The sequence below is a fragment of the Capsicum annuum genome, chromosome 12 (assembly GCF_002878395.1).
Source record: "Capsicum annuum cultivar UCD-10X-F1 chromosome 12, UCD10Xv1.1, whole genome shotgun sequence".
Taxonomy (NCBI): Eukaryota; Viridiplantae; Streptophyta; class Magnoliopsida; order Solanales; family Solanaceae; genus Capsicum; species Capsicum annuum.
Genome location: NC_061122.1, coordinates 57,632,910 through 57,658,477, shown reverse-complemented (window position 1 = coordinate 57,658,477; position 25,568 = coordinate 57,632,910). Strand labels below are relative to the sequence as shown.

Sequence of the window (25,568 nt, the reverse complement as noted above, 5' to 3'; positions counted from 1 at the left end):
GTAGTTCACTTGTTGTCTCAAATAAGGATTGACTTCAAACGCCCAAGCCTATAAAATAACGCTAATAAATCAAAACCATTATTGAGTGAAAAAATGAATGATATCATAATAGAAGAAAGAAATATTTACCATGAAAGCCCATGAGAAGCCATATAAATTGACTATCTTTGGCGCTACCGGAGTCAACAAATATTTGACAGTCATTTTGAAGCTTTCATACCCCCAAGGATAGTTGTTAAACGTCTCAAGATCCTCGGAGAGCTTTATTAAACCGAAGCTTATATTGTTATTAACGTCTCTCGCCCAAAGAATATTATGTACAAACCAAACTAAGTACAATGACTGCTTGTGCTTCTTTGAAAGTCCTTTGTCTTTCAATGCTTCTATCAAATTTTTGTTTTTGAAGCTTGGACCAACAATGGACACCAGGTCATCACGATCACATGACTTGCCTTTGCTTTTTTTGGGTGTGCGGGGTGTTTTTTTTGGATTAGAATAGGTATAACTTGACAAAGAGGATAACATTTTAGTCTAGTAACTATGACAAACTCTTTCCAACCAAAACAAATAGGCATGCCACAGTAATTTATCCACACCTCATCCATCTTATCTTTGTTTTCATACATAAACCTACGCTTGAGAAGTTCATATACCATTTTCATTTGAAAACGAGCATTGTTGTCCTCCGACAAATCAAGATATTTCTCAAAGCAGTTGTCCCTAAAATAAGCATCCAATTTTTGTTCTCGAAGTATTTTTCTGAAGGCGTCGAAAGAGTTTCCCATGGCTGACTTAACCACGAAATCACCCGTTAAATCTACGGCACTATCGCACTGCATTTTTACAAGATAACGATAAATGCTGAAAGCTTTGACCAACTCTTCGGTCGAAGGGCTATTAACATTTGCATTATCTCTTTTAAAACATTCTTCCTCCCTGTGTTCATCATATTCTGCTCCCGATTGAGATAACATTTGTAAAGCAAGCTCATAGAATGGTGGATGTAGCCTAGCTGCTTCACTTGGTCCTTTACTTGGACTTGATTCGATTTCTTTTTTTTGGGTACTATATTATCTAAAATTTACAGGAACATAAAAAATATATTATAGTTGATTAATGCATCGTTAAAAAAGGACAACAGTATATCAAACAAGTAAAATAGTAAAATAACAGTTGCAACAGATCACTGATCTGTTGCACCAGGTAGTATATCTGTTGCAGCATATAACCAAACCGTTGCAGCGGATGAGTAATCTGTGCAATAATACAAAATATATTACTCATCTTTTAAGACAGATGAATGGTCTGTCCAACAGATCATATATTATTGCGACATATGAGTAATCCATTGGGACAGTTAAGTAATCTGTTGTAATGGATGAGTAATCTGTGGCGACAATACAAAATAAATCACTCATCTGTTGAGAAAGATAAATGGTCTGTGCAGCAGATAACACATCTGTCGCAACATCATTTGTTGCAATATGTGAGTGATCTATTGGAACAGTTAAATAACCTATAGCAGCGGCTGAGTAATCTATTACGACAATACAAAACATATCACTCATCTATTGAGAAAGATGAATGGTCTGTTCAACAGATCACACATCTGTTATGACATCATCTGTTGCAACATATGAGTGATCTGTTGAAATAGTTAAATAATACATAGCAACAACTGAGTAATCTGTTGTGATAATACAAAATATATCACTTATTTATTGAGAAAGATGAATGATTTGTGCAACAGGTCATACATCTGTTGCAACATATAAGTGATCTGTCAGAGTAGTTAACTAACCTGCAGCAACAACTGAGTAATCTGTTACGACAATACAAAATATATCACTTATCTATTGAGAAAGATGAATGGTTTGTGCAACAGGTCACACATCTGCTGCAACACATAAGTGATCTGTTGGAACAGTTATCAACGGTCAATATTGTTTAGATTTCTTCCAACATAGGGTCGTCTATCGCGATAGATGAATGATCAATTGGAAAAATCAAGTCTTGGACATTTCCTGTTGGAAGAGTTGATAGGATTTTATCCAACAGGAGGTTTATCTGTTGTATCGAATCATTAATCTGATGGTTCTTCCGTTGCACCAGATGGCTAATTAGTTGCATCAAATTTTTTATCCGATGCTTAATTTGTTGCAACATATGATAAATCTGTTGCATCAGATAGTTAATCTGTTGCATCAGATTATTAATCTGTTGTATCAGAATTGTAATTTGATGGTTCCTCTGGTGTATCAGATGGTTGATCTATTGCATCATATGATAAATTTATTGCATCAGATGGTTAATATGTTGCACCAGATGGGTAATCTGTCGGAGGAAACAAAAAGCAGTAGCACGATTTTGTTCAACAAAAAAACAACAATTTCACCATTTTTACCAAGAACAAGAACAGAACAAATCAACCCAAATTGTCGTTTTGTTTTTATAAACACAAACAATAAAAATCAAACTTCAAAAAAATGCAAAAACAACAAAATATCATAATTCACTTCGAAAAGAGAGGAGAAGAAATACAAGAATTTAGGGTTTTATGTAGACCACATTTCAAATTAATGCAACAAATATTAAAATTGTTAATCAATACTATAAGAGACGTTGGCTCAAGTTCCTCGTTTTCTTCAAAATTAAAAAGGCCACAAATTTTTACCTGTGAAAGAAGAATAGGAACGATGAAGAATTCAAAGTTGTTGTGGCCGGAGAGCAAGACTGTCACGTCGATTGAAGGTTGAAGTCGAAAAGGAACTTGAAGCCCCACTATTTGTAGTTGGATGTTGAAGTCGCTGAGGATTGAAATGAGAAATTTGTAGAACAGTTGGTTGAGAGAGAGTTGAGAGAAGCTGTCGAGAGAGGGATGAGAGACAGGTTGATTTGAATTGAAGAGGGGAACTCGAAGCCCAATTATTTGTCGCCGGAGTTAGAAGTCGAAGGGGGTTGAAGGGAGAAAAGAGGGGAACTTGAAGCCCAACTATTTGTTGCTGGAGGTAGAAGTCGTCGGGGGTTGAAGAGAAAATTTTTACAGAACTGTTGGTTGGGAGAGAATTGAGAGAAGCTATCGCGAGAGAGGAGAGAATGGTTGATTTAGATTAAAAAGGGGTGGGGATTGAGTTGATTTGTATTTTTAAAAAAATTAAAAATTTTTAAAAATATTAATCAAGTCCATAATTAATTTAATCAAATTTTCTAATAATGTTTAACCCCATGTATTGATCAATATCACCTATTCTTCGTTCAAGAATTAAAAATAAACACTTCCCTTCAATTTTCAGAATTATTTTGATAGATGGAATTATGTGGCAAAATAATAGGGATGAGGCCATCCTAAAATTTTCGGTGTTCCGATACTAATAAACCCTCGTTAAACCCTAGTACAAATCTCAACATACATATAGGCAGAGCAGACTTGAACAAAAGATAGTCTATCATCAATCATCATGAGGAAGAAAGTGGACGAACGCATTAGAACCCTAATTGAAAATGGCGTCCGTAATCGTCATCGTTCTATGTTTGTCATCATTGGTGACAAATCCCGTGACCAGGCAACTTTTTTCGTTTATCTCTCTCAATTAAGTATTCTTTTAGATAACCGTGGTGTTGAGGCCAAGTTCCCTGCGGCTCAGCTAATTTTGTGAAATAAACACTTGTCTCTTAACTCTTTTTTGTTTTTTGTTGTGAATAAAAATAGATTGTTAATCTGCACTACATGTTGAGCAAAGCTGTTGTAAAGTCACGGCCTACTGTGCTTTGGTGTTACAAGGACAAACTTGAACTCAGCAGGTCACTTCTATGGACTCTACTTGCTCCAAGTTTGTTTGTTGACAAATTTGTTTTCGTTTATTGAATTCTGAATTGGTTAATCCCGCATGGTAATTGGATTAAATTTTTGTAAATGTAAATTTGAGTTGGTGATGATTTTATTTGACTCTAAGAAACTATGAAAACTCGCACCCAAAGGTGTGGCCTAGCCGACAATAAAGTCGGTTGGGTTGAGAACCATGAGGTCTCAGGTTCAAATCTAACAGTGACAAAAATACTAGGTGATTTCCTGTCATCTTTCTTAGCGACTTGGTGGGTTATGGCAGATATCCCATGCAGTGGCGGAGCCACAGCCGACAAAGGGTGGTCAGATGAACAACCTTCGTCGGAAATTTTTTTCGAGTATATAGGTTAAATATAGATATTTATGGTTATATACATGTTGTTGCACACCCTTGACAAGATAGAGAAGCATAGTCCAGTGGTTAAGAGTGTGCATTTCTGCATCAACAACTCGGGTTCAAACCTTGGCAGCAGCAGTGCTTTATTTTCTTTTTTTTTTTTTAAACAGTTCTTTGCCCAAGGGAAAATATGAACACCCTTAACCAAAAGTCTGGCTCCGCCACTGATCCCATGGAATGAGTGAGGTGCGCTCAATCTGGCCCGGACACCACGGTTATCAAAAAGAAACTATGAAAAATCTATAAAGCTGCTTCACCAAAGTTCTTGATTTTGTTGTAGCAGTTACTCTGTCTAGTTGGAATATGATAAAACATAGGCTTAAGTTGCCAAGAAAAATAATAATTTTTTGTGAACTTGAGACTTAAGTGACTTTACTGGGTGTGCTAAAAGGTATGTTTAGCTATATACCTGACTGTAAATTTATTGGATATTGTTGGTGAGTGGAAAGAATGCTAGGGTCATTCTCTTGTGGAGGTTGTTATATTGGGGGCTTTGTTTTGTGTTATTTCCCACTGTGTTCGTATCAGTAGATGTTATTAGTTATTTAGGTAATTGGTCAATGATTAAGTCAATCAACTTTTTGCAGTCACAAGAAAAAGAGAAAGAAGCAAATGAAAAAAATGATGCAACAGGGAGTACTAGATCCTGAAAAAGCAGATCCATTTGACCTTTTTGTTGAAACCGGAGGCGTCAGCTATTGCTTGTATAGAGATTCAGAAAGAATTCTAGGAAACACTTTTGGCATGTGTATATTGCAGGTAACTGAGAAGTTTTAAATTTCCATAAACTGTTTAAAGCAAATCGTTTACCTATTTCATCTTTAAGCCCCTTCATGTTATCGTGATATTTGGGAAAATTTATTTCTTTTCATCTATGATGTTCTAGGATTTCGAGGCTTTGACACCCAATCTTCTTGCAAGAACAATAGAGACAGTTGAAGGTGGTGGGCTAATCGTATTGTTGCTCCGCAATTTGTCCTCTCTAACCAGCCTCTTCACCATGGTCATGGTACACTCAATACCAACTGGTCTGCCTTCTAGGATGTAAAATTTTGAATAACTAGTAAATTAGTGACATCTCTTTCTTTGTTACTTCTTACTGTTTTCCTTTCTTGCTCTTTTATTTTTAAATAAGATTTCAACTGATCATTCACACAAACGCACAAAAAAAAAAAGAGTATTTGAATGAAGAAGCTGCTACTAAATTGCAGATAGCTAGTTGGTTTTCTATGCATGCTTAATGTTAAAAAACAGTGAAGTTTTGTGAATATGCAGGATGTTCACTCCAGGTTTCGTACAGAATCCCATTCACAGGCTACTGGTCGCTTTAATGAGCGATTTATACTCTCTCTTGCATCATGTGAAACATGTATTGTCATGGACGATGAATTAAATATTTTACCAATTTCCTCCCACATGAAGAAAATTGCTGCTGTTCCTGTTCAAGAGGTAAACTTCTTCCTGGATCAGTCCGGTCATGAGTTGTTCTGTTTACTGATTTCTATATATTAGATAATATGTTCTGATTCAGATTATAGTTCATATAAAATTTAATGCCCATATATAATTACATCATGACGGATGTTGAGCTGCGAAAGAATTACTCTTTCTGGCTTCACTTTTAGTACATGATAAACTATGTTTGGTAATATTTTGATATAAAAATTCTTGATTTTTTTTTATTTGCTTTGATGAAGGACTCTGAGGGGCTTTCAGAAGCAGAAAGAGAATTAAGGAATTTAAAAGAACAGTTGAATGAAGACTTCCCTGTCGGTCCTCTAATTCGGAAATGTTGTACCTTGGACCAGGTTAGTTACTTCGCTTGAACTTTGGGAATTGGCATTTGTTTCTCAATGTACTCTGAATATGTCATATGTGGTCAATTACTAGGCTATGTGGAACTAACCCCCAGGATAAAGAGTTACTTGCATGTTCAGTGGATGATTTAACTGAGTTATTGCATAATCACAGAATTAACAGGAGATAATGATTTGATACTTGGTAGTTGGTAAAATTGAAAATTTATGGTGGATAATTTTGTCCTTTTCTTTTGTGGCAGAATGTCGAATTTGGTTAAAACCACCCGTAATCATCGCTTAGTTATCAGACAAAATGCAGATAATAAAGGGGAACACCCCCCCCCCCCTCACCCACCCACCCACCCACACAATAGATGGTCACTTTTCTTTAGGACTTTATTCCATAATAAGGCTCAAAAACCTCCAGCTGGATTTAGTAGGTAAAACCGTACATATGAACTTGCCTTAAACTAGGACCTTGTTGATTTAAAGCGTAATCATTGTTGGTGCTTGGTAGTCTTTTTCATTTCTCTGTTCACATAATTGCTTCCCTATATTTTTGGATTGAAAATTAACTATCATGTCAAAATGAGGAGTTGTCAGCACAATTAAGTTCGAAATGTCTCTCTTATTTTTGATGAAATCACCAAAAGCAGATTTCTCCGTCCAAAGTTTACATGAATAAAGAGTGAAAAACCTCTGATCGAGTTGTGCAATCCTTCTGCTGTAGAATCATACAGTTTGGTTGGGCCAACCAATAATAAATAGAACTAAGCTTCACGTACTTCTGATAAATAGAACAGAGCTTAGATCTTGAAGTTAGGAATTTTTGTTTTACGGCTTAATTAGCATGTTAAATCCTCATTGCTGCAATTGTTGTCTGCTAAAGTTCTTGCTTTTCCATTTCTTAAATAAATATTTCCATTCTTCTTTATCAAATAAAAGATTCCAGTTATTCCATGCTTTCATTAAATAAAATCTGCAGTTTTTCTAATTGTAATTTTGAGTCTGATTGTGAATTTTTTTAAAACTACATTTACTAGCTTAAATGGATGGATTCAGTATTAATTTATACTAGATAGCAGTTGTGGGTTCACTGCCATTATTATTATTATTATTATTTTATTCTGCTACTGTATGGTGCAATTAACCAATAATATGAAATAGGGAAAAGCAGTGATCACGTTTCTTGATGCTATTCTGGATAAGACACTTCGAAGCACTGTTGCTCTACTTGCTGCTCGTGGCCGGGGGAAGTCAGCTGCTCTTGGGTTGGCAATTGCAGGGGCTGTTGCTGCAGGGTAATTCTAGTCTGGATTTCAATATCCTGTCCCCTCTGTGATCTTACATTGTGCTTTACTAACTTCTATAGTTTGCCATTTCAGGTATTCAAATATTTTTGTGACAGCGCCTAGTCCTGAAAATCTGAAAACTCTGTTTGATTTTGTATGCAAGGGTTTCAGTATGCTCGAGTACAAGGTAGGATGCATATATATCTTCTTTATTAGGGCGTATTTGCATGTTCTTTTTGAAATCTATCTTTTCCAGGGATGTTCTTTTCCCCTTTGAGGTAGCCATTTGTCTCTTCAAGTCCTTTTAAGTGAGAAAATACTTCCCATGCTGAGATATCCATAAACACAAACATAGTATGCGATTTTCTTTAAATTCTCGCGCAAGGGGTTGTCTCACATCCAGTTGGTACCTGAGATTAATGTCAGGCGCTGCTGCCTCACTATATGCATTTTACTTACAGGAACACCTTGATTATGATATTGTGAAAAGCAATAACCCGGAGTTTAAAAAAGCTATCGTGAGGATCAATATCTATAAGCAGCACAGACAGACAATTCAGGTCAGTAACATTGGAGGAGTTATGTCGTTATAATGGCACTTCCATTTTTCTCAACTCATCTGACATCACTTTCTTCACCTTCCATTCCCCTGTCCTTGAGCTTTAAAGGCATTTGAGAATTTGCTCCAATTTAGTTCCACTCGGTGATGATTCTGTACGACAAGATTTCTTGTATTTCCCCATCTCTTGTGCATTTGTGCTCTCTTAAGGGTGTCAATAAATTGGGGTTATTAAACTAAACCTTTTCCTCTTCTTACAAACATCTTTCACACCCTACTTTTAATTCACCACAAAAAGTTTTTGCAGCGATATCATTGATGTACTTTATCATGTTTATGGCAATTAACTTGTATGATTGAGTTCTTATGCTATCTCCATCATTTATCCAATGCCAGTATATACTACCACATGAGCATGAAAAGCTGTCACAAGTTGAATTGTTGGTGGTTGATGAAGCAGCAGCTATTCCATTACCTGTTGTCAAATCTTTACTTGGCCCTTACCTCGTCTTCCTTGCGTCAACCGTGAATGGGTATGAGGCAGTGTTCTGCTTCGTTTATGTCTTGTAATGTTATGCTCTCAGAAGAACCGATCTACTCCTTTTCCAATTTATGTTGCTTCTTGCATTTTTGTTTTCGTACTCTCTTATATGATAGAAGAATTATTTTGACAGTCTTGTATGTGTACCTAGGTTAGTGTTGCTGATGATCACTCTATCCTTGTTATTTTTTTAAAAGCTATGAAGGCACTGGAAGATCCTTATCATTGAAGTTGCTACAGCAACTGGAGGAGCAAAGTCAGAATTCCAAAAGTGCAGAGAGTGCCCTTTCAGGTATTTCATCTCCACATTCGCTGGTCGATCACTTGACTTATGGTGCGTAGAGTTCATGTATCTTAAAACAAATTTATCAGGAGGAACCTCAGGAAAGCAAAGAAAAATAAGATGAGAGAGCACTGATTTTGGGTTGGGAACTCATCGTTACTAAAAGGAAGGAGATAATCTGGAATTGTGCTTGTCATTATAAAATAACACAGGCCTTCTTATCTTAAATCATGCCTTAACTTGTGCCTTAAGCAATGCAGGTCTGGTTGTGATTTTTGATCTTGGTGAAGTTTTTTATGACTGGATGTTTGCAAGTAAAACCAAGTACATGGTGAATCAGGCTGGAGTTGTTCAAATTGTATACTGATAATACATCCTTTTGAAATATTCAAACTCCAAAGTTCTTGTAGGGCACTTGCATATTTAAATAATTTAAAGTTTTCTATGACTGGACGTTCCAAAGTAAACCCAAGTATTTTGATGATATGCTGATAATACACCCTTGTCTTAAAAAGTATTGCTTTTCCTCAGGGTTGTGTTCATTCATGAATATGAATCTTTTTATGGTGTACATCTGCCTATCATGATTATCCATGATTGAGGTAGTGTATGAAAAGCGTGCTCTCTGCTAAATCTTGTTTCATTCATCTAGTTGCTTAAAATCTAGATTTTACCATCAAATGTAGGCCGGCTTTTCAAAAAGATAGAATTGAGTGAATCCATTAGATATGCTTCTGGTGATCGCATTGAACGGTGGCTTAATGCTTTGCTCTGTTTGGATGTTACAAATAGTATCCCAAGTATCAGACGGTAAATCATCTTTGGCTTAAGTTCCTGCAGAAGTCAACCATGTTTTATCTCCAGTTACAATTCTCTTTTCTTCAATCAGGTTACCTCAACCGGGTGATTGTGATCTCTACTATGTTAACCGGGACACACTTTTCTCTTATCACAAAGACAGTGAGTTATTTTTGCAGGTAAATCACCTTTGCTTTTAAAGTAATATTATTCTTTAGGCTGATTTTTGCTTGGTCAACTTTGATATATTGTGATCCTTTTGCTTTGAAACATTTGCAGCGAATGATGGCCCTTTATGTTGCTTCTCATTACAAAAATTCTCCAAATGATTTACAATTGATGGCTGATGCTCCAGCTCACCACTTGTTTGTGCTACTAGGTATAATTAACCAGCTGGCGCTTCTCAATAGAACACGATAAATAAATTGCACATTAAGTAAACACAAGAGCGCCTAACCAATTGTTCTCACAGGCCCAGTTGATGAGTCAGAAAATCGTCTTCCTGATATTCTCTGTGTCATCCAGGTTAGTGATCTTGTCTGTCGCTGTTTTGCATATGTTCTCTTTGGGATGCTACATATGGTAGAAATCTTCTGACCGAGCACGATTTTGACTTGCTACTATTAATTTCAATATTCTTTTATGCTGAGCCAGTTCTCTGAGTTACATTTATATAGTGTTCTAATTGGCTGGATGCCTAGAATTACAGTAGTTCCTCTTTAATGCAGCTTTCTTTGTTGGGCTATTATGTTAGTGAAAAAAAATAGGAATACCTCTCAAAGCTCCTGGTAACCAATACATGATTGTATTTCTATTTGTGGAAAATTTTGGTCCTAAAACAAGAAATCATGACTAAGATTGGCTCGGGTTAGAGTTGCCTTCAAATAGTGTTATCAGTATGGTGAAAACATCAGTTCATTATGTTGAAAGCATCCGTTGGTAATTTGTGTGCTGTATCCATAGCATATTCTACTCGATTCTGTGTATTGTGTTCTATTCAGCTGTAGAGCTCTTGAAAGGCAAGTTAGCTCAATTCCTCTTACCTGGCTAGGTGTGTTTCTTTTTGTCTGGGTAGATTTTGTTTGGAATGTGCAAATCATCTAATGTCTTTTGGTTTGAAATTTCATATGTAAAAAAATTGATCACAATGTTAATTTTTGTCTTCTCCTCCTGATGAGAGTTGATCATGTTTTTTTTTTTTGGCCACTTATTGATCCTCATCTTCTGCTGTGTTCTTTTTCAGTGTTTCTCATTGACTTCATAGACAGCATATTCATGCATCATCGGATGTTGCACTTTTTCTTAAATTGGATTGTTACATAGTAAAACGGAGCTCATGTTTAATGAGGATTCATAAAGAAGCCGACCTCAACTAGCTTGAGATTGGCACGCTGTAGTAGTAGTTTATTTTTTGATAAGCTAATAATTTAAGGTTGATTCCATAAGTCCTTTTTAATAAGATCACTACACTTTTACCTCAGTCCTGGACAATGATGTTGTCTCTGGTTATCTCTCTCATGGTATCATAACCCTTATTGATCTAGAGAAATGAACTTGTAAGATTACTTGATGGAAATTTACTTTTCCTTGGGCTCTTTATTATAGTTTCATTCAGTTCTTCCAAGAATTAAATAGATGGTACTTAATTTATTTCGCCCTTAACAGTTTCTTGGAATCAAAGACATTTAGAGGTTTGGCTGATGTCTTTATTTGTCTTTAACACGCAGGTCTGCCTGGAGGGTCAAATTTCTCAGGAGTCTGCTAAAAGAGCTTTGAGCCAAGGCCGCCAGCCCTTTGGAGATCAGATACCTTGGAAGTTCTCTCAGCAGTTTGCTGATGATGTATTCCCAAGCCTTTCAGGTGCCCGCATCGTACGCATTGCTACACATCCGAGTGCTATGAGGGTAATGCTTGCTTACCACTTCAAAAATTACTAAAAAGAATTTCTGATCCTCTCTCTAGGTTGGTCACTGTCATATTAATCACACCTTCATGGGTTAAGACGATATGGTGACCACGTTGTTTTGCCTTGAAAGACAAACAGTTTTGTATTGGAAAGAATTGAGCCTGGATGGAGTGTAGTGGTGGATACAAAAGGACTTGCCAAGCCAATCCTGACTAGCTTGGAACTAAAGAAATTGATCGATTGAATGACGCTGAGTTTAAGCAATGAAATTTCTTAACTATCTTGCAGTGTCCTTTGATGCATTAATTTTTGGATACTTAATTTTGTGAAAGTTCTGTCCCCCATTTGTTCTGCACAATTTGTGTGTAGTTGTGGGTGATATTTTGAAATTATAATTAGATACAGAAATAAAGTCCTTCCGTTTCATTAACTTTGAAACAAATTAGTTCATGGAAATTCATTGGAGATTTGCAATACAAAAATTAACACTGTTAATCAAAGATGGAAAAAGACAGATTTGGAATATCTTAGGAATCTTTTCATCTTAACCTAATTGTTAGAATATGAGTAGGAAGAGGAAAAGGATTGTAATGTAGTGTCCTATTAGGAAAAGGATTGGAATGTATTGTCTATAAATAGGACCTCAATGTAATAATGTAGTTACAACAATTCAATAATATTTTTCTCTTATATTTCTCACATGGTATCAAAGCTTTCACGATCTTTGATAAAGAATCAAAGAGTTTCTGCTGCCGGCGGGCGGCTATAATCCATATATGCCGCCCGTCTGGCCGATGATTATGTTAGCAAAAGTTGGGTCCCTGACTCACTGTGTATCTTTCTAGTGACTATTTTCTCATATCTTTGCGTAGCACCATGCATCTGTCCGGTGACTACTTTTTCATACCTATTTTTCTTAGCACTATACTTCTTTTCGATGACGATTTTCTCATATCTAATTTGCGTAGCACCATGCATCTTTCTGGACTACTGTCTCATATCTGAGTTGCATAGCACCATGCATCTCAGATTTAATTTACATAGTTCCGTACGTCTTTCCGGTGACTCCTCAGATCTTTTTCAGTAGGGTCGTGCCATTATTCCGACCCTGTCCATATAATTTCTCTTTTCCAGTAGGATCATACCTTCATTCCGACCCTACTCATAATTTCTATTTCTCAATAGGGTCATGCCATCATTCCGACCCAACACATATTTCTCTTTTTCAGTATGGTCGTGTCATCATTCCGACCCTATCCATATACTTTTTTTTTCCTCAGATTGTAGTCACTTTTCAACCATCAAATCTAATAATCCGGCGTGTGAGCATGTTTCGGCTAAGTTTCCGGTGACTTTCATGTACAAGATCTACTCGTCTCTTGATTTCGAGGTGACCCGTACATTTTATACTAGTTTTCAGCAATTTTCCAGCGACACATAGACTTTACGGCAATATTTACTACTTTTCGGATCATTTTTTCTGTTTGTTCCGTTTCAATTGAGGTCTCCTAGACGTCCAAAGCGGTCCTTATCAGTTTTCTTGCAGATATCTTCGCCAAGTCCCTCACCGATTCTCATATTAGTTACATCCATAACAAGCTTGGTACATATGTCTTCTATGCACCAGCTTGAGGGAGGGTGTTAGAATATGAGTAGGAATAGGAATAACATATAAAATCCTACTCGGAAAAGGATTGTAATGTAGTGTCCTATTAGGAAAAGGATTGGAATGTATTGTCTATAAATAAGGCCTCAATGTAATAATGTAGTTACAACAATTCAATAATATTTTTCTTTTATATTTCTCACACTAATCTTCATTGAAAAAAAAAAATCAAACTGAGGGCGGTTTGCATATCTTACGACAATGGAGGTTTATGTTTAAGAGCAGAGATGTGAGGAGGTTTTCGAAAAATGTCCAACTGCTTATTTCCTTACTTTTATCAGCTCGGTTAACCATGTCTCACTGTGGTGTTGCAGCTTGGATATGGTTCTGCTGCCGTTGAACTCCTAACCAGGTATCTTCAAATTTCCCTGCAATTTGCACAGCCTTCAGATTCCAATACTATTTGATTGTCTACCACATTTGGCTTCTCTAATTTGTGAATGATTAAGCTACTCTATAGGCCGTTGCTTATATATCTAAGGTTTTCCTAACCTACTATATATCTTGGGTTTTGCTTATATATCTAGGTTAGCTTGTTGACTTCTTCCTTTTACACTTGCAAATCTGCATAGTGTGGCTTTCTTTTACACATGTGAATCTACATATTTATTATGTATCATGATTCATGGCTTTTAGATTTTCATTTCTAGATTTCCATCACTTCACCAGGTATGTTCGCAGGTTTTCGCCAATGCATTTGTTAAATTGTGCGAGGTTTAAATATCTCTACTTCTTCGGAGGTAGCGGTATTGACTGCGTACATCTTACCCTCCCCAGACCCCACTTTGTGGGAATACACTGGGTTTGTTGTTGTTGCAAGGTTTAAATAGTGACAGTCTTCAATGTGTTTTCAGTTAAGTAAATATTGAGCTGTTTCTGCTGAATGGGTTTTGTTCGTCTGGATTAAATGACATAATCACAGTTGACTCATGTCTTTCCTACATGAATCTTTGAGGCACAAGTAGTTAATTTACTGCTAATAGGTACTTTGAGGTCCAGTTTACGCAATTATCTGAATTGGAGGCAGAAGATACATTGGAGACTCCTCAAGTCAATGTAACTGAAGCTGCAGAGAAGGTAAACTTATTTTATCAACTTTGCAGTTTCTACTTTAGGCTATTGACTTCCCCTTTATCATTTAGGTTTCGTATAATTGCATAAAGGTTATATCATTTCACTTTTCTCAACAGTGTTAAATCATAGTAGTATTTCTCATTTAATCTCTGTCTTTCCTTCGTATTGATGTGGTTTGTTATTGTGTTGAGGCCTTCTGATTGAACATTAATTGTAATATGGAAAATGGGATTGTTGAAAAATCCAGAAAGATTTCTATGTGGGATCAGAACGTTTGTTTGCTTTTTGTTAGTGAATTCAAACTACTTTCCTTGTAGGTCTCTTTGCTTGAAGAAAATATTAAACCAAGAACAGATCTTCCTCCATTGCTTGTCCCTTTACGTGAAAGACAACCTGAAAGGCTCCATTACCTTGGTGTCTCATTTGGACTTACATTGGATCTGTTCCGTTTTTGGAGAAAACATAAGTTTGCTCCATTTTTCATAGGCAATGCCCCGGTAAGTCTCAGTGTCCTCTGTTCCTTAAATTCTTTTTTGATGTTTGCTGTTGAGGATTAATTGTGATCAACATTTGATTGGATGAATCAGAATAGTGTAACTGGCGAGTACACATGCATGGTCTTGAAGGCATTGAAAAATGATGATGTTGAAGCTGCTGGGTCAGATGAGTGGGGCTTTTATGGTCCCTTCTACCAAGGTGATAAGTTGTTTTTTTCTTCTCGTTTTCTAAGCTTATCATCAGAAGGAACTAGAAGGAGATTGGAAGATCTTTTGTTGTGGTAAAGAGGAACACAAATTTTACGATTCCTAAAATATGTTTTGTTAATTTTTATACATTGTTAAGAGAGTAGTGATTCCATATTACAAGCAACTTTTGAAATTATGGAAATTTCATCGAGAAGGTGAAAACTGTCCTCCGCATTCTTGTCCAAAATTTGGAGAAGACGGAAATGCAAGTTTCATATGGTGCCCTCACTTTGTATACGCACCCCATCAATATAATAAGTTGCAGTTCTTTTTAGTAGCTTGTGTTTATTCTATTACTTTTTTTCAACTTTAGAATTGTCCTCTATTCCTGTTGCAATTTATTGATTTTGTCTATAACATTCTCAGAATACAAGGGAAGGTTAGTCGAACTGTTGGGTTCAACCTACCAGAAGATGAATTACAAGCTTGCTATGAGGTAAAATGTATATTTTGGTGTGTTAGTTAATATGTATGTCTCTTGACATATGCTTATGATGTCCATAATCTTGCAGTGTCTTTGATCCGAAGATCAACTTTGTGGAGCAGGACCCTGCTTCGCCTGCTTCAAGTGCATTGTCAAACTCCATGACATTTGTTCTGAAACCTCATGAGATGAAGAGGCTTGAAGCCTACTCAAATAGCCTTATTGACTATCCCTTGGTAAGTTATGAGTTGATGATTAGTGAGAAGATATGTTAATACTAAGTAATGAAGAAAGATCTCTTGTGATACAGTTTTTACTTGTCGAAACGGGAAAATGGAGAGACATGCTATATCAACAGTCTATTAAGAAAAAAACTAAGAGTGCTTTGAGCCTACTCAAATAACCTTACTGACTAGTGGTCAGATCTCGATTAGTAATGAGAGTGAAAATATGTTTTCCGGAGTAGTGATAGAAGATTTTTGTTGGTGCTACTTTCAAGTTATGCTTGAGATAAACATTGTGGTAAACTTGCCTCAACAACTTGAAACACTGAAATGAGCTTTAGTTGTGCATATTTCCCAATTTCAAGCATCATAATCAACTGGAGTTCACTTTTACACAAATCCAATCAATGATTTGGTAGACTCCTGCTACCATTTGCTCTTAGAAAATGTTGGTATATGGTTCAAAAGTTGATGAAAAACTCATATTGGTATACATCATTTTTGACAACAAGAAAATGGTTAAACTGTAGAGAAAAATGCATATTGGTACGTGTTACTTTTGACAAAAAAGAAAGTTCTTAACCAAAAATGACATGTGAAATATGTTGGTTATTTTTCTCTAGAAAAAACAGGGGCATGATATTCCTCTTCTTTGTCTGTTTGTGTCTAGATCTTTAGTTATTAAGGTTGAAGTTCTATTTGATATGGGACGAAAATCCAGTGATTAGACATTTGATGTCTAATGATTTTAATTTAGTGGCTTGTTTTCCGTTTCCTAGAATTAGAAAGACTGATAATAGGGAAGGGGAAAGAACTGAAGGGATTAAAAAAATGCGACACTGTTCTGTTATTTCCTAGTGCAAGTGGTGTTTACATATCTTTAGGAGTGCCTGATATTTGGTTTTTTGTTTATTTTTCATGTTAATTATTTACATGAGTTTTTTTCACAGATTCGAGATGTTGCTCAAAAACTTGCCCGTGAGTACTTTTTGGAGCATTTTCCAGTTTCACTTTCATATGCTCAGGCTTCCCTTTTGCTTTGCTATGGCCTGCAACACAAAGATATCCCTGAAATAGAGGTTTTCTGCCTTGCTAGTTTTTATTTTGAATTTTTGGTTAATGCCGCCAATTATCCTTCATCACAACGAAACTAAATAAGATATTTCATTTTATAAACTCCAGTGCTTCGAGTTCACTGTTTTCAGTTTTTATTTTACAGGGAGAAATGAATTTGGAAAGGCAGCAGATATTGTCCTTGTTCATGAAAGTCATGAAGAGGCTTAGCAAATACCTGCATAATCTAAAATCAAAAGAATTTGAATCAACTGTATCTCGGCTTAAAGGGGTAAGTAGATGAGAGTTATTTTATTCTCCCAAACATCCTTTGCTAAGACTAGGAGAAACTAAAAAAATGAAAATATTTGCATGCATTGTCATGCTATATGTCAATTAGTCAACACAGAAATATTTTAACGCTTCTCGAGTTAGTTTGTCTCAAGATAAGGACAATTTAGTTTCATGAAAGAGCATTTGAACACTGTAGCTGCTTATCTATCTTCGCTAAAGGTTAACTAAGGCCCCTTTTCTCCTTGTTTTCAGATTAAGTTGGAACCACATCCTATATCAGTTGATGAAGATCTCAACGATGCTGCAAAAAGGGTCCAGGTTTGAATTTGTGTGCTCGTCTCTGCAAGTTTTCTCCCATTTGGAAAGATACCTACTTACCTAAGATCGTATCCAGGATGACATGAAAACCAAGACAACAGAAGGTTTGTTGGACCCAGAGCAATTTCAGCAGTTCGCTATAGTAGACAGAGAGGCCGATTTTGAAAATGCTCTCCAGAATGGTGGTGGGAAGATTAGTTCTAGTGGTGTAGTTAGTATAAAATCCTACAAAAGCAAGTTGGACAAGCGTTCCAAGCCGGAAACCGAAAACAGTGACAAGAAAAGATCCAAAAGCACCTCCGGATCCAAATCACATAAGAAGAGGAAGGGTTAATGGTGTTGGCATAACAATATTCTATCCTCCTTTTTTCTACAAGGCTCTTGGGGCTATTTCTCCTCCTATTGCTTTATCGCAAGGGGGTCGAGTAGAGCGCTAATGCATAAGTCACATCATATTAGCTTCTTAGTCGCAACCATAACCACTATTTATGCAATCGTTAAGGTCCAATTTTGTACAAGCTCCTTTGCAAAAGAACAATTTTCTTAGAATGGGAGTTCTTGTCTTGTCTTCAGTCATATGCATTTTTCTTCACATTTTTTTTAAAAATTTAGTTGAGCAATTGTTATATAAGGACTAGTATTTGATTTGTTTATGAAAAGGCCAAATTGCGTTGCCTTTTACAATTTTTCTTTTTTGCCTTTTTCATGAAGCGAAGAAGATTTCTTGTGTAAAATACTGAAAATTTCTTATATGACGATTGATAAAATACTGAAGAAAACTCTGCTAAAAGAAGAAAAATAATTTGACATGATTTTGTTAATTGACTTGCGTATGAGCTTAATTCTTTTTTCTTAGGGTACTAGTAAAATTGCTTTTATTCTTTTTGGTTAAAATGACAAAATAGACATCTTAGGTCTTCTTTTTTGGGGTGTGTGTGGTTGTGTGGGGTTAGGGAGTTGAGATAGCAGGCCGTAATATCCATAGTAAAATTCTATTACCAGAAGAAAATATATTTATAGTAGTGAGTATATACTTGTGTTCTCGCACATAACAAAATTCAATCGCAAAACATAGTTTTTTTCTTACTTCGCAGATCCAACCATCAAAAGAAATTTTGTCAAAATGAAAAAACAGAAAAAGAAAAATTTATTAGGTACAAGAACGAGGGGAAAATCAAATTACTTGAGAACACAATGAGGAAATGCATAAATTCAAACGCATTTGCCATTATTCACTAGGAATATGCCAAATTTAGCTAGATAATTGTAATTTTTTTTATTTTCCAATCTATCAAAGAAAGTGAATTCCTATGCACGTATACAATAGAAGAGTCTCAGAAAATTACGTAGAAACAATAAAGAATAGAAGAAGAAATAAATTAGGGAAAAGGGTCAAAAATACCTCCTCTACTTTAGTTTAATAGTTACATTTATTCCTAGTTATACTATGGGGTTAGAAATATTCCTTCCATTCTATTTAACGATTTTCTACCATGGACTTTTTAATATCTGATGTGGCTTATACTCGAGGGAGGTGGCTGTCACGTGACATTCCACTTCACCACCTTTTAAAAAAAATGGAATACCTTAGACCTAACGTAATTAATGAGCTTAAAACAGCCATAGAAATCCAAAACGAGAGTAGTCCTGAGCGTGTTGAAATGGAACCGATGTGCAGATGCGCAGTGCTCAAAGAGGGCATTACTGGAACCATAGGTGGAGTCACAGAACAAGCAAAGCAACTTTGAGTTCATAGCATCATCTTCTTCGTCTCCGTTTTCCCAATTTTCCCAGTTTTGGTCCTTGTCGGAGTCTGAGTTTTCACCTTCAACTTCCATATAACTGGTGTTGGATTCCTCCATCGCCATAGCAAGTTAGCAGCAAAGTTCCAAGTTTAGGATAGTTAAAATGGAGTACTGGTTTTTTTTTTAAAAGGTGGTGAGGTGGAATGCCACGTGGCAGCCACCTCACTCAAGTATAAGTCACATCAGATATTAAAAAGTCCATGGTGAAAACCGTTAAATAGAAGGGTATATTTGTTAAGTTTCTTAACGGAAGATGGAGTATTTCTAATCCCATAGTATAACTAAGGGGTAAATGTAACTATTAAACTAAAGTTGAGGGATATTTTTGACTCTTTTCCCAACAAATTAACTAACATGCACATCCTCTTCTTTGCTGTTCAATTCCTGATACTGACTCTGGTATTCTTTGGAGCTGACTGAAAAAACAGAAAAACAGAAAAAATAGCACTTATATGTGGAAAAAAAGAAGAAGAAGAAGAGAATAAGAAAAAAAGAGAAGAAACTATTAGGGATCATTTGGTTTGAGGTGTTGAAGCAAATAATTCTGCGATAAAATAATAATTAACGTATAATATATTCATAAATAAATTATATATATATATATATATATATATATATATATATATATATATATATATAATAATAATTAACGTTAACTGATAAATTGTATAATAATTATGTTTTGAACGTATAATATATATTATGAATAACGTATAATATATTCATAAATATATATAAATTATATATTCATAAATTATGTTTAATTAACGTATAATATATTCATTAATTATGAATATAATATATTACGTAATATATAACGTAATATATAACGTATAATATTATGAATATATTATAAATATATATACGTTAATTGTGTTTAATTATATATATATATATTATGTTAATATATTTAATTATAATATATTATGTTTAATTATATATAATTTAATTATATATAACGTAATATATTCTCACACATACATAAATTATGTTTAATTAACGTATAATATATTCATAAATAAATAAATTTTGAACAATTTTCCGTTCAAAATGGTTGTAAAATATATAAATTATGTTTATTTATATATTTTTTTTCTCTAAAAAAATAATAAAAAATTTTAAGAATGAATATTTAAAGCTTAAAAAGAAATATATATATATATATATATATAAAGTTAAATAAGATGGAGGGTATTTTGGTAATCAATCAATTTATTCCTAAAAATTATACCATGCATATTACTTTGAATACAACAAACCAAACACTCAATAAATAATAATCCCAGCATAACTAATCTCAATATAACTTATTCCATCATAACTTATCCCAACATAACTAATCCCAGTATAACTTGTTTTCAAACCAAACGACCCCTTACACCCTAGTTCAATTTAAGACGTGTTTTGTAAGTATGAATATATATATATTTGTTGATACTCGTGGTGTCAAAAACCAACTTACGAGCATATAGATTAATTCCACGAGATATCTGTCAACTCCCACCAGTTGAAAGATATTTTTAGAAAATTAAATTGTTTTGTTACTTATTATTATTATTTTTTTGTGTTCGATAAGTAAGCATAAAACTATTTGTGTGTAGTCTACCCAAATACTATGAGAGGCAGGGTCGATGGTAGAGCATGGAGTGGTGAGATGGAGGCTACAAGGGTTGGAGTGAAGATGTCGTATATTGGAGAGTGGAAGGACACAATTAATATAGAACATCACAAGTGAAATTTATTTTTTCTACGTTTACTAGATACAATTATTTTCCTCATTTTTAAGTGGCTGCTGAAAGGAAATTTTCTTTTCCACCCTACTAAACGCACTCTTAATTATAATTTGTTGTGCACACATTTGTTACTCACCAATGAGAAGGCATTTCTTCATCTACTACTGTTGCCTGCCAACTGGAGTAAACGAAAAGAATGAAAATGTAATTCAGTAACTTTAAAAAGAAAAAAGATATGTGAAAATAACAATAACGGTAAACTTATATATGGTATATAATATATATTCCCAATTATCAAAAGAAAAAAAAAAACACTAAGGTTAACCTATGACTGATAGGTTTGTCATAGAATTATAACGGATTTGTGACGATTTAATGACAGAATTAATCAATTTGTGACCATTCTATTTTTTCATACGTAACTTTTTTGTGAAGCTCGACTTGTGGCAAAATTATAATAAATATTCCTTCTTAAATATTTCTTTTTTTTTCTTCTTATAGTGGATAATATACATAATGTTGGTGTTATAATGCATTTTAATATTAAATTCTTAATTTGCATGATAATTTATGGACATAAATGGAGAAAGTGGTGTCATTATTCTTGTAACTCACCACGTTATCTTTTTGAGTTAGTGGATACAAATTGTAGTAAAGATGACAATTAGTTCTTGTAACTCATATGACCATTAGTTCTTGTAACTCTCATGACTATTAGTTCTTATAACTTATATGACCATTAGTTGCATGTAACTCTTGTAACATTTGTAACTATAGATCATTCATGTACTCACTTTACTACACCATATTCTTCCTATTCAATATAAGGATGAACACCACCTATAAATAGAGGTGGTCTTGCATGTTATTGAATGTACAAGGAAATATGGTAAGTGTCAAAAATAATTATAGTGTGTAGCAGTGAAAGAGAGAGTTGAAACAAAGAAAATATTCTAAGTCTACAATTATATTTACTATACAAAAGAGAGTAATTATATTAGTGAAAGAAAGAGTTGAGACAAAGAAAACATTCTAAGTCTTTAACTATATTCACTATATAAAGACAGTAAATATATGTTGAAGGAAGATGTTCTTATGGTGGAGCTTTAAACTCTTTAACTAATCCAGAGTTGTTTGAGTTGTACATCATTGATGGGCTGCTGTATTCTAGAGAGGGACAAGTCAAGAGATATACTGCTGGATCGGTGTAGATTATGCCGCAATGAACTTGAATTTTCTTAAAGAGAGCGAGATATCCGCGTCTCAACCAAAAAGAAGATTATCTTAATTTCTTCATTTTTGTTAATTTTATTTTCAACTGTAATTATTTATTGTAATTTGTGGTATATTACACCAACATATAATTTTACTTACATATTGTGATCATCTTCATTGGCAAGGGCAAGTTGTGCAGCACACAAAAATGCAGCATCCACATTGTAATCCTGCTTTGCTGAGGTCATAAAGTTTTGTATATTTCCCCTACGACCACACCATTCCTTTGCTTTCTTCTCTGAAACCTGTATAAAATAGTACTATTATCTTTAACAAAAAGGATTCGACTTACAATACATACTGAGTTCAAAGAATTTTTACAATATCAATATGTGTAGCATGAAGGAGAGTCTTCGAGCAACAATACAGTTGTCCCTGTGTTATCTATAGGTCAGTGGTTTGATCCATATAATCGACCAATACTGATGTTCATGTCAGGGTATGTTGTCTACATCATAATCCATTGGGTCTTCTCGAACCCTATGTAAATGCGGAATGCTTAGTGCACTGAACGAACTTAATTTTTTTCTAATCAGTGCATGTAGCATGTAACCTGCCTTGATTTCTGAGTTCCTAATCTTATATGGGCAGTTATTTATGTGATATTTTAGGTAAGTTGATAGTGTGTATAGAAGTTAAAATTCATAGAAAATGTGTTTGACAAAGATGAATGAGAAGTAAAAACTTACTGTGTCAGTGCTGCCATCCAAGTCCACTTTGTTACCAATCAGGACAAATGGGAATTTTTCAGGCTCTGTTAAGTCTGCCTGGAATCAATCACATACTGAGAAAATTACTACTTTGAATTAATCATGTAAAGTAAAAATGCCAAATATCTACTTGAAAATGTTCATGATAATTAGTATTAAATAATTGACTGACCTGCTTGATGAAGTCTTCATGCCAATGTTGAAGAGTTTCAAATGACTTAGGCACATTAACATCATATACAAGAATGCAACAATCTGCTCCTCTGTAAAATGCAACACCAAGGCTATGAAACCTTTCTTGCCCTGCTGTGTCCCATATCTATCAAAACAAATTTAAAAAGTAAATTGAAAATTGAAAAATTTAGCGGAGCCCGAGGGTCGTAAGGGGTTCGTCAGAAAGTCATGCTATGCATACAAGGTCAATTTTTTTTTTTTCATTTATATATATATATATATATAAATCTGCTTTCGCCGCTGCTAGCAGTAATCAATTTCAGAGAACAAAATCACTTACTTGCAATGTGACTACTCTTTCACCAATCTCTAGTTCTTTAGTAGCAAAATCAGCTCCAATTGTTGCCTTATATTGTTCCCTAAATTTCTTGAAAACGTATCTATAATCCAGCAGTTAATGAAACCACAAATCGCAAAATCCTTGACTAAATACACATTAGTCCATCACATTTTTCATCTCTATATACTTTTGATAAAATGTCAAAAACACCTTAAACATTATAAAATATGTTATCGCGTTATTAATAAATTCTGACTCTGTCACTAAACAACATGAAATGAAAAGGTTAGGCAATGTGATGGATACTGATTCACCAAAGATGTCTTTCCCACCCTGAGAATACAAGCATGTCAAAGTATTACAAGTTAGTAGAGGAATAAGGAGAGCAAAACGTGCAGTTTTGTTGGAGTCCCACATCTGTGGGTTAAAGGTTCTTTGGTCTCGTCTTGAGCAATCCTCCCCTCATGAACTAATTTTTGAGGTTGAGTTAGGCCCAAGGTCCATTTCTTTATTATGATATCAAAGCCAGGCCCACCCAATTCATTGTTTCCGATGTTGGGCCCCCCATCTTATATTATCCACGCTCCAGATGTCCAGCCCTGGGCGTGCGGGGATGTTGGAGTCCCACAGTGGGTTAAAAGGTCTCGGACAATCCTCCCCTCATGAGCTAACTTTTGAGGTTGAGTTAGGCCCAAGGTCATTTCCTTATCAAGTTTCAAGAAAATCAACAGAAGGGTACTTGAAAACAGGATCGGAGCTAGAGTATAGGAAGCATGTTCGACATAATAATCCAGTAATATTGATTCAAACTATATATTTGTTGTAACAATTTATTTAGTATGTACAAATGATTAAAACTTCAAAGCCATAAACTCTATATTATTTATGGCTCCGCCGCTGCTTGAAAATAGCAAAAACAAAAGGGTACTAGTGAAAATTCTTACCCACAATCACCAAGAACAATGACTTTGAGCAAACTTCTTAGTGGCTGGGACATGTTCAAGAAACTACTTGTTACTTTTGTACTAGTTTGAAATAATGTCTTGTAGTTTTGTTTTCAAGGAACTTCGTTATAAAGCTAATTTTCTTCTGGAGGGTACCAAATATATAGGGAGAATTAAGTTAAGAATTAAGTTGAGTGGAGGACATGATAAAAAGAGGCAAATGTAACATTTCAGATAAGTGTGGCCATTTGTGTTTCTGCAATCCTTTTTCTTTGTTTTGACTTTTGTTTACTCTTTTATATCTAATTCTTTGTGGTTTTTATATCTGAAGAAGGGAATTTAATTGGCAATGGAAATTAATAAGCATTGTGGTGCGATGAATAAAATTTTCTCGTCCTTAATCAGAGCATTGGGTATGGAAAAGATTCTATTAGAGAACGCTTTCCTTCCTTTTAAATGAGCATTACATGACACGAATTTGAATTAGTCAAGTTCTAATACAGAAATAGGATATTGGGGAGGGAATTAGCAATGTAAACTTATTGATTGACCAAGAAAATGATTTTTGCCAGCGAAACTTTTGTTTTTTCGATTTGATCGTTAATGGAATGAGTCTTCCTCTTTTGATTATTTAATTTCTTCAAGGGTGGTGCATCCCATGTTAAGTGTTGACCATGGCTTTAAGTGAATATGAATTTTGCATAATTGATTCTTAACGATCAAAAGAAGTTGTTGACTTCAAAATTAATTTGTATTTTTACCTTCTTTAGGCTGTGTGGTCGGTACTAGGAAAATGTATTTCATAATATTTTTTTTTTTACAGATATAGGTGACTTTTTTTTACTAATTTTTTTTTTTTTTTTTGTATTTGATATATAAGTAAAAAATATTTATTTTAAAATTATTTATATATAATCTAATTTAAATACAATGGGACATAGAGATGTGGAGTGTGGGGTAGTGGGAATGGGGTTACGAGGCAATGAAATGTCACTCCGTAAAACTTGTTTCCTTATCTTCCTCTTTTTTTAGAAACTAGTTTTGAGAGAGAATATTTTTCAAAAATTTTAATCAACCGAACATGAAAAAATTTAAAAACATTTTATATTATACACAACACCACATTGAAATTTGATGCTATTAATACAAGTCATTAAATTACATTCTAATATTCCGATTATAATTAATTGACTTATTAGAGATGAATTGGCAAAGAGGAAACAATAATGAGATTGAAAGTATACTCTCTCTCTTTTTTAAATAGTTTTTTTTTTAGTTAATTTTTTAAATAGTTTATATTCTATCAATTGTCTAATATTGGATTTGGAGGGGAGGGGCGCGGGGAGGGGGGTATGTTTTAGTTTTTTTT

At 34.6% G+C, this 25,568-nt stretch overlaps 2 protein-coding genes across 3 annotated transcripts; one reads left to right on the top strand and one right to left on the bottom strand.

Moving 5' to 3' along the window:
- Nucleotides 1-3,314: 3,314 nt before the first annotated feature.
- Nucleotides 3,315-17,902, top strand: LOC107850717 (RNA cytidine acetyltransferase 1). The gene is made up of 26 exons (XM_016695437.2): nt 3,315-3,563; nt 3,710-3,801; nt 4,829-5,000; nt 5,128-5,250; nt 5,517-5,690; nt 5,939-6,049; nt 7,208-7,341; nt 7,426-7,519; nt 7,794-7,892; nt 8,288-8,424; nt 8,630-8,724; nt 9,402-9,525; nt 9,605-9,692; nt 9,793-9,892; nt 9,986-10,038; nt 11,241-11,417; nt 13,400-13,437; nt 14,069-14,162; nt 14,477-14,656; nt 14,747-14,855; nt 15,272-15,341; nt 15,418-15,565; nt 16,504-16,632; nt 16,773-16,898; nt 17,153-17,218; nt 17,295-17,902. The coding sequence occupies exons 1-26, from the start codon at nt 3,459-3,461 to the stop codon at nt 17,550-17,552; spliced, it is 3,096 nt and encodes a 1,031-aa protein (XP_016550923.1). The 5' UTR covers nt 3,315-3,458; the 3' UTR covers nt 17,553-17,902.
- Nucleotides 17,903-18,344: 442 nt separating this feature from the next.
- On the bottom strand, nt 18,345-24,495 carry LOC107851820 (ras-related protein Rab7). 2 transcript variants are annotated; one of them, XM_016696917.2, is made up of 8 exons: nt 24,200-24,492; nt 23,562-23,588; nt 23,256-23,355; nt 22,914-23,060; nt 22,721-22,798; nt 22,131-22,276; nt 20,893-20,934; nt 18,345-19,439 (listed from the first exon to the last, which is right to left on the bottom strand). In XM_016696917.2, the coding sequence occupies exons 1-8, from the start codon at nt 24,250-24,252 to the stop codon at nt 19,373-19,375; spliced, it is 660 nt and encodes a 219-aa protein (XP_016552403.1). In that variant the 5' UTR covers nt 24,253-24,492; the 3' UTR covers nt 18,345-19,372. The 2 variants fall into 2 exon arrangements, with proteins under 2 accessions (XP_016552403.1, XP_016552404.1); XM_016696918.2 differs by lacking the exon at nt 20,893-20,934 and having other exon boundaries at nt 24,200-24,495.
- Between the last annotated feature and the right edge of the window lie 1,073 nt (nt 24,496-25,568).